Source organism: Rutidosis leptorrhynchoides, chromosome 4 (assembly GCF_046630445.1).
Source record: "Rutidosis leptorrhynchoides isolate AG116_Rl617_1_P2 chromosome 4, CSIRO_AGI_Rlap_v1, whole genome shotgun sequence".
NCBI lineage: Eukaryota > Viridiplantae > Streptophyta > Magnoliopsida > Asterales > Asteraceae > Rutidosis > Rutidosis leptorrhynchoides.
Genome location: NC_092336.1, coordinates 366,737,421 through 366,747,554, shown reverse-complemented (window position 1 = coordinate 366,747,554; position 10,134 = coordinate 366,737,421). Strand labels below are relative to the sequence as shown.

Here is a 10,134-nt window from a genome sequence, read left to right as displayed (position 1 = left end):
GTGTAATTATGATTATTTGTAACATCCCGTTTTTCCCGTACACAATTAAAGGTACAAACTTAATTTTTAGTACGCTTATAACTTGTGCATTTATATGATTAAAAGACTTAAGTGTTAGAAATTGTGTAATTATATAATTATATATATATATATATATATATATATATATATATATATATATATATATACGAATATGTATGAATATATATATGTGTTTAGAATATATGCATGTATAGTTATATGCATGAGTCTTTGTTCATGTTAAGGCTTGTGAGACTAAAGATGAGGTTTAGACGTGTATAGGAGGCGTTAACGAAGTGTACAAGTTGGATAAATCGTTAAGTTGTGTAAAGCTGTCGAATGGCTCAGTTGAAGTCCATTGCCGCGCCGCGGAAGCCTTTGTCGCGCCGCGACATTGAACTCAAACCAGAGTCAGGAGGCATGTTAAGAAGGGTCGAGTTTCCCTTTATATGTCGCGCCGCGGAGAAGAGGGTCGCGCCGCGACAAATAACTAGAATCTGAGTCAGGAATGATTTAAGAAAACTCGTAAAATACGTTAAACGCCGCGCTGCGATAATTGGGGCCGCGCCGCGACCCACTGGGTGAACTGGTCCCGGATTTTGTTTTTAAAATAAGTGGTTCAAGGGCAAAATTATCATTTTACGTCTAGATCTGATTGGAGCACTAATTATCCACCACTCATCCATTTTATTCATTCTCATTTCCCTTTTCTTTCTCCATTTACTCTCAAAACTTAAAAACCCATTTGATTTCAAGTGAGATTTGAGAGTGGAGATTTGTGAATCAAACCTTGGAGCAAGAATTAAAGTTGTTCTCCTTGTTCATAGCTACAAGAGGATAGTGTTGGTAAGTCCTAACTCCATGTTTTGAGTTTTAATTAGTTTATGCTAGGGTTTGGTTCATTGGGAACTTGTAAGACCCATTTGGGGGTAATATGGGTGGATTTGGGTTAGGTGATAAAAGGAAACCCTAAATAGCCATAATCTAGGGTTTGGTCTTATGATTTGGGGTTGTAAGTGTTAAATGGTGTTGTTGATCATTAATACACCTTTAAATTTATGAAAGAAGTGTTAATGAGTAAGTTTGACCCGATTGTGAGTCTAAGTAATTAAAATGGGTCAAATGAGTACTAGTTGACCTAATTGGGTGAAGTGGGTATGAAATACCCAAGTTTGTGTTAGTAGACTTTAATTCACTAGCTTTAGTGATTGAAGTTGAGTCTTGACCCTTAAGGGCGGTTTTGGTGAAAATGAGGCATTTAATGCATTAAGTCATTAAATGCACATAAGTGAATTGTTGGTATTTTAGTCCAATTAGATATTGTGTTGATTGAAGTACTTATTATATTAGGTACTTTGCTTTGAAGCTTGGGGAAGTATAAAATCGTCACCAAATCGTTAAGGTGAGTGGAATAATTATATGTGTAGGTATATAATGTATCTATTTGTTGTAGCGCGAGATGTGAAGTGTCAAGGTGCTAAGACACCACGTTTCACGTGACGAGTGAAGCATCGAGGTGTTAAGATGCCACTCGAGGTGAAGTATCAAGGTGTTAAGATGCCACCTAGGAGTGAAGTGTCGAGGTGTTAAGACGCCACTCCATAATAAAGGGTGAAGTGTCGAGGTGTTAAGACGCCACCCGAGGGTGAAGTATCGAGGTGTTAAGATGCCACCCGGGGGTTAGTGATACGAGGTGCTAAGTACACTAATGGATGTTGTGAACTCCGATGGCCTTTCGCGGGCGCCATTCCCTTGTACGATTGGTTAACCATGGTTATTTGTGTTATAAGCGAAGGCTTATTATATTGTTCGATTTATATATAACTATGCGATTGTTATGCTAGTTTGTGGTATTGGAGGTTGGTAGCCTCGTATTGATGATAAGCTAATTGTGTTGCTAGCATGTATTTCGGTATGTGTATTTGAGTGTTTGCAAGTAGGTATATTATATATGTATGTGTATAATTATTGCATTCACTAAGCTTTAGCTTACCCTCTCGTTGTTCATCCTTTTAGATGCAGGTGCGGATAGGGGAAAAGGGGTTGTTGGGCACTAGGTGTCCTTTGATGACGTTTCGTTGGAGCTTTTGGAAGTTGGCCTAACGTTTTGGATAGTTTAGTCCCAAACCATGCTCGAAGTGTCGTTTGGATTATAAACTATCATTTGTAGTGGGTCGAACTTGTATTGAACTTAATTAATGGTCTTCGTGCCTTGTAAACATTTAAATTGTGGTACGTTTTAAATGGAGCTTGTGGAATGGTCTACATATTTAATTGGCGCGTAAATGTGTATTAATAAAAAAAAATATCGTAAGGATTACGGGTTGGGTTGTTTCATTATTACTATTAATCAAGATTAATTAGTAAAATATCAATACCGTTATATCAATACCGTTATATCAATACCATTATACAATATCAATACCGTTATACTATTAATCAAGATTACAATATCAATACCGTTATACATTATTATTATTATTATTTATAATTATAATAATAAGAAACTGAAACTGAATCAGTTTTGATATTCTAAAAAAAAATACCAAAGCATAGTAAGGCCAAGTGGGAGAATTCTGTTTCTAAGACTGTTTTATCAATTCCGTTCCGGTTACATTTCTTAATTGCATCTCTTAAAAATGAAAATTCAAGTTCAGTATAAATTTTTATTCCACTCATAGATTCCAGTCAAAGATTCATAGAATTGAAATTCCATCATTGCTAGATCTATAGGATAGTATTTGATGGATAATGCGCCAGCCAAAATGATATTTCTTTTTTTTTTCTAGAGAATTCGATATGGATGAATATAAATAACTGACAATTTCAAAATAATCCGAGATAGACGCAATGTTCACAATACATGAATTTAATCAGATACAATTTGAAGGATTTTGTAGGTTCATTGATCAGGGTTTGACAGAAGAACTTTCTAAGTTTCCAAAAATAGAAGATACAAATCAAGAAATTGACTTTGAATTATTTTTGGAAAGATATAAATTGGTAGAACCTCTGATAAAGGAAAGAGATGCTGTGTATGAATCACTCACATATTATTCTGAATTATATGTATCTGCGAGACTCATTTGGAAAAACGATAGACGTAGGTATATCCAAGAACAAACAATTTTGATAGGAAAGATCCCTCTAATGACTTCTTTGGGAGCTTTTATAGTAAATGGAATATATAGAATTGTGATCAATCAAATATTGCAAAGTCCCGGTATTTATTACCAGTCAGAATTGAATGATAACGGAATTTCAAACTATACCGGGACCATAATATCAGATTGGGGAGGAAGATTAGAATTAGAGATTGATAGAAAAGCAAGGATATGGGTTCGTGTGAGTAGGCAACAAAAACTATCTATTTTAGTTCTCTTATCAGCTATGGGGTTGAATATAAGAGAAATTTTAGAGAATGTTTGCTATCCGGAACTCTTTTTGTCTTTTCTGAATGATAAAAAAAAATAGGGTCAAAAGAAAATGCTATTTTGGAGTTTTATCAACAATTTCCTTGTGTAGAGGGCGATCCGGTCTTTTCTGAATCCTTATCTAAGGATTTACAAAAAAAAAAAAAAAAAAAAAACTTTCAACAAAGATGTGAATTGGGAGGGATTGGTCGACGAAATATGAATCGGAGACTAAACCTTGGTATACCCCAGAATAATACATTTTTGTTACCACGAGATATATTGGCAGCCGCGGATCGTTTGATTCGAATAAAATTTGGCATGGGTACACTTGATGATATGAACCATTTGCAAAATAAACAGATTCGTTCTGTAGCAGATCTTTTACAAGAGCAATTTGGATTGGCCTTGGTTCGTTTATAAAATATGACTCGAGGAAATATATATGCAGCACTTAAGCATAACTGGACACCAACTCCTCAGAACTTGGTAAATTCAACTCCATTAACAGATACTTATAAAGTTTTTTTCCTTTTACACCCATTATCTCAAGTTTTGGATCGAACTAATCCATTGACACAAATAGTTCAGGGAAGAAAATTGAGTTATTTGGGCCCGGGGTTGACTGCGCGAACTGCTACTTTTCCAATACGAGATATTCATCCTAATCACTATGGGCGTATTTGCCCAATTGACACATCTGAAGGAATAAATGTTGGACTTATTGGATCCTTAGCAATTCATGCGAGAATCGGTCGGTCGGGGTCTCTAGAAAGTCCGTTTTATAAAATTTCTGAGAGATTAAAAGGGGTGCGGATGCTTTATTTATCACCGGGGAGAGATGAATATTATATGGTAGCGGCAGGAAATTCTTTGGCCTTGAATCAAGGTATTCAGGAACAACAAGTTGTTCCAGCTCGATATCGTCAAGAATTCCTGACTATTGCATGGGAACACGTTCATCTTTGAAGTATTTTTTCCTTCCAATATTTTTCTATTGGGGCTTTCCTCATTCCTTCTATCGAGCATAATGATGCGAATCGGGCTTTAATGAGTTCTAACATGCAACGTCAAGCAGTCCCTCTTTCTCAGTCCGAGAAGTGCATTGTTGGAACTGGATTGGAAGGCCAGGCGACTCTAGATTCAGGGGCTCTTGCTATAGCCGAACACGAGGGAAAGATTCTTTACACCGATACTGAAAAGATCCTTTTGTCAGGTAATGGGGATACTCTAAGGATTCCATTAGTTATGTATCAACGTTCCAACAAAAATACCTGTATGCATAAAAAAACCCAGGTTCTGCAGGGTAAATGCATTAAAAAGGGACAAATTTTAGCCTATGGCGCTGCTACAGTTGGTGGCAAACTTGCTTTGGGTAAAAACGTATTAGTAGCTTATATGCCATGGGAAGGTTACAATTTCGAAGATGCAGTACTGATTAGCGAGCGCTTAGTTATGAAGATATTTATACTTCTTTTCACATACATAAATATGAAATTCAGATTAACCAAGGCCCCAAAAGGGTCACTAATGAGATACCGCATTTAGAAGTCCATTTACTCCGAAATTTAGACAAAAATGAAATTGTAATGTTGGGATCTTGGGTGGAAACAGGTGATATTTTAGTAGGTAAATTAACACCCCAAATGGTGAAAGAATCATCGAATGCTCCAGAAGATAGATTGTTACGAACCATACTTGGCATGCGGGTATATACTTCGAAAGAAACTTGTCTAAAACTACCTATAGGGGGTATGGGTCGAGTTATTGATGTGAGATGGGTCCAGAGTTCTAAGACAGATGAGAGAGAGAAAACAAAAAGTATTCGTGTATATATTTTACAGAAACGTGAAATCAAAGTAGGCGATAAAGTAGCTGGAAGACATGAAAATAAGGGTATCATTTCAAAAAATTTGCCTAGACAGGATGTGCCTTATTTGCACGATGGAAGACCTGTTGGTATGGTCTTCAACCCATTAGGAGTACCTTCACGGATGAATGTAGGACAAATATTTGAATCTTCACTCGGGTTAGCGGGGGATTTGCTAGACAGACATTATAGAATAGCGCCCTATGATGAGAGATTTGAACAAGAAGCTTTGAGAAAACTGGTGTTTTCTGAATTATATGAAGCCAGTAAGCAAACAGCGAATCCATGGATATTTAAACCCGAGTCTCCAGGAAAAAGCAGAATATTTGATGGAAGAACCATGTGCTATGGCTCAATCCGTAGTCAATCCTAATTTCCGATAGGGACAGTTGACAACTGAATCCTATTTTTCCCATTATTTTCATATCCGTAATAGTGCGAAAAGAAGGCCCGGCCCTAAGTGGTTCAAGAATAGTATCGTTGAGTTTCTCGACCTTTTGCCTTAGGATTAGTCAGTTCTATTTCTCGATGGGGGGCAGGGAAGGGATATAACTCAGCGGTAGAGTGTCACCTTGACATGGTGGAAGTCATCAGTTCGAGCCTGATTATTCCTAAACTCAATGTGAGTTTTTCATTTTGATTTGCTAGCCCGCCGTGATTGAATGAGAATGGATAAGAGGCTCGTGGGATTGACATGTTTTTATGTGATCCCTATCTACCAAAATTTTTACTTCTGGTTCCGGCGAAAGAATAATCATGGAGTCCTCCTCTTTCCGGACAACACATACAAAGAGACCCGCCAACAGTCAAATAATTAGTGAAATGACCCGTGAAATCACGAGTTTGTTTAAACGAAACACTTTAATAATATGTTTTAGGTATTAAGAAAATGTAATTATTAAAATCATTTAGTTTAATGACCCGTTAAACAATGAATTCCGACTAAAAAACTTGTCGTTGTTTTTACAACTATATTGATGTACTTAACTTGCTCAGAATAACTGAACTACGTTGATGTACTTCACTTTGTCATAAAAGCCTACATTACAACCTTTTATTGAGACATTTATTTCGCATACATATGTAACGTAATTGATCTCGTAAAAAAATACCCATATTTGAATAATAATAATAATAATAATAATAATAATAATAATAATAATAAATTAATTATAATTATAATTATAATTTTAATAAATAATAATAAAGTTTTTTTAAAGTTAAGTATTTATATTTTTAATAATAATTATTAGTAATAACAAATGCTTCTTGATAAATTTTAAAAAATAAAATTACAATTATTAGATAATTCTTTTTTATGATATCATTAAGTAAATTTAATTTAATTGTAAATATAATTTTATTTATGATATCACCTACAAGCCTTCACAATTTTTCTTTTTTCTTTTTGATTTTTTGTATAAAAGGAAAAATGGTAATTATTGCATCATCATTTTAGCATGTTAATAGAACTTATAGATGATAGTATTCGATCTCAGCAACTTTTAAAAAAAAATAAAAAATTTTAAAAACTTCTTGTTAGAAGTATATAACTGAAAATTTTAGTGTAACTAAACATCCTCCAACCTGTTTATATTCAAGTATATAGAGATATAGAGATCGTTTTCACTGGCAATAAACCTAAATCTCCTTTTACAAACTTCTAATTACAATTAGTGTCTTTAACATCCGTTCAAGTTCATTAGTTTACTCTCCCTCTTAAATCAGGATTAGGGAAAATATATCTATTTTCACGTTTCATCAAATTACCGCCAATTTCCGGTCAAATCATTCAAATTCCGATGGATAACGAACCACTCATCCCGACTAACACACCACAAACACCGCCGGTAGCTACTCCGTTACCGGTAAACGATGAAATCTCAGTTCCGGTTTCATTAACTCCGTCAGAAATTAAAGATATCATCATATTTGGTTCACCTAAAGAGCCTAAGTCAACACTTGTTGATGCTTTGTTAAATCATACTTCCCAGAGACAATCAGCTCGTGATTTTAATTCAATTTTAAACTCTAATGACACCGTTTCAACACCTCGATCGTGGTTAACAGATCCAAATTTCGTTGTCAAAAAGATTTTACACCGATCGAAAACCGCGCCTGCGATGGCGGAAATCAACGATTTCAAACGGCGGACTACTGATTCGGAGAAGGAACCGCCACAATCGATGATTGTTCGACAAGCGGTGTTGTTGTTGATTTTGTATCTATCACTTGGTGTGTTTATATATTGGTATAATAGAGATCATTTTGTTGCTAATCAGACTCATGTAGTTGTTGATGCTTTGTATTATTGTATTGTGACTATGTGTACTATTGGATATGGTGACATAACGCCGAATAATTACATCACGAAACTGTTTTCGATTATGTTTGTGTTGGTTGGATTCGGTTTTATCGATATCTTACTTAGTGGGATGGTTAATTATGTTCTTGATTTGCAAGAGAATCATTTACTGAGTTCGTTAAAGAAGGGATATGAGCCCGATCATCCGTCTTATATAATTGATGTGAAAAAAGGGAGGATGAGGATTCGGATGAAAGTTGCGTTAGCTTTAGGGGTTGTCGTTCTTTGTATTGGGGTTGGTGTTGCTGTTATGCATTATGTTGAGAGGCTAAATTTGCTCGATTCTTTTTATCTATCAGTTATGTCAGTTACTACTGTTGGGTATGGTGATCGGGCTTTTAAGTCGATGGCGGGTCGAATTTTTGCGTCGATTTGGTTGCTTGTGTCGACCCTTGCTGTTGCGCGGGCTTTTCTTTACTTGGCTGAGGCTAGAGTTGATAAGAGGCAGAGGAGGATGGCTAAATGGTTTCTTGACCAGGGTTTGACTGTTTCTCAGTTTCTTGCTGCAGATATTGAAAACAATGGCTCTGTGAGGTATATTTCTTGAGTTTAATTGAGCTTTCTCCTTCCAAAAATATCATTTCTCTTGTTTATATTTTTGTTAATGTGATATCATGTATGACAACTAATAGTGAATTATAAACCTTCCAATTTTGTAGAAAGAAATGTGTGGAGTAGTTAGTGGCTAATTCATGATGAAAATTCAACAGGGTCTAATGATAAATCTTTAATTATATTTAAAGGGTACTTTAATTGTTGTTTACTAAACAAACCATAAATTTTAAAAATATATATGGTTGGTACCATGGTAAAATTTATTAGTGTTCTATACAATTTGAAGCGTACACTGTATAAAAATTTTTCTAAAATTTTTTCTGAAGTATTGGAGTCATAGGATCGCACACCAATCGCCTATGGGACTAGTTGATAGATAATTATAACAATCCGTCCTACAACGGTTTGAAATAAATATTCTGAGTTCCTTATAAACCTATAATTATGGCTAAATAATAATACCTCCGTCCCAGTTCAATTGTCTTGTTTTGACTTTAGAGGTCTTTTCTTTCCAACTAAGTAAAGATCATCGAATAATATATAACACAAATAAAAATATTTAAAGTCAAAGTTGAAAAGAAAAGACCAAAGTCACAACAAGTGGACAATTGAACTGGGACGGAGGGAGTAATACTTAATACTTATAAATTCAATATATCAATATAAATTAATATAATATTATTAATAAAAATAATAAAACAAGCTTAAAATTTTAGGCCAAAAAGAGTACTTGGTGTTGATATGAATTATAGGATTAACTAAATAAAGTCATCGTAGTTTTTACTTTTTAGTTAAAATTCTGGTTAATTATCCGTTGTTTTAACTTTTAGCCTTAAGGAGTGCTTTAATAAATTAAAGTTTTGCCTAACCAATATCTTCTACCAATCAAAGTTTTCGAAGATAAGATATAATTCTCCTAGGGTGAGAACAAACCATAAATATTTAATTGATATTTTTGCCTGCCTTTAGTAATGAAGGGAGGGTTAAAATAATAACTCGAAATAAGTAGTTTCTAAGTGCCTATAAGAATAATATTACTGCACATTTGATTTTGTTACCTGCTCATAATTAATCTACTGAATTTGATGCTACCTTACTAGGGTGTAATTTTGAATGCTTAAATTTTTCTTTTCAGCAAGTCAGAGTTTGTGATATTTAAGTTAAAGGAGATGGGGAAGATATCAGAGAAAGACATTTCACAAATATGCAAAATATTTGATCGTCTCGACGAAGGGAATTGTGGAAAAATCATGTTGGCATACCTTATAAAGAATGCAGAACCACCATAAGTAGTACACATAAACCACCTGATCCTGCAAATATGCACAAGGTGGCCTGGCCTCATATGTGAATTAAGCAGTTGGACATGGAGAGCTGTACGAGAGGTTTTATTTGTTAATGGTACTTTCGTTATATTGTAAAAATTATAGTATGAGTCTGGTGGTACGGTAGACGGACGTTTTTCTGTAAGCAGTCTATTTACCGGTGGCGATATAAATGTTTACATCCGACCTCTTCGTACCCGCTTTAAGTGGGATTATGTATTATTGTTATTGTTGTTGTCTCGTGCTAGACATGTGATTACCGTATCTACTGCAAATGCGTAAGATGCCTTTTTTAGTCGGTTACTATCATGAACGAGGATTAGAGCCTTAGAGGAGCCAGGTAGGTATAATGAACGCATGCCAAGTCAAGAAAAGGACTTCCTGACTTTTAGTCTTAATTACTAGTAGTTTGAAGCGAAATCGTTTTTTTGCACTCGGTTCCTTCTATGGGACAATAGACAGGCTAGCTACAGGTGAGCGCAATTGAAATTCCTGGAGAGTTATACATTTGTGTATTGTAGTGACCCGAACTTTTCCATGTTTATATATATTAAATGAAATTGTTATTTACATGATTAAGTGTTT

The 10,134-nt window shown here is 34.8% G+C and overlaps 1 protein-coding gene across 1 annotated transcript; it reads left to right on the top strand.

The window, feature by feature from the left end:
* The first annotated feature begins 6,901 nt into the window (after positions 1–6,901).
* On the top strand, positions 6,902–9,782 carry LOC139843847 (two-pore potassium channel 3-like). The gene is made up of 2 exons (XM_071834009.1): positions 6,902–8,203; positions 9,360–9,782. The coding sequence occupies exons 1-2, from the start codon at positions 7,107–7,109 to the stop codon at positions 9,511–9,513; spliced, it is 1,251 nt and encodes a 416-aa protein (XP_071690110.1). The 5' UTR covers positions 6,902–7,106; the 3' UTR covers positions 9,514–9,782.
* The last annotated feature ends 352 nt before the right edge of the window (positions 9,783–10,134 follow it).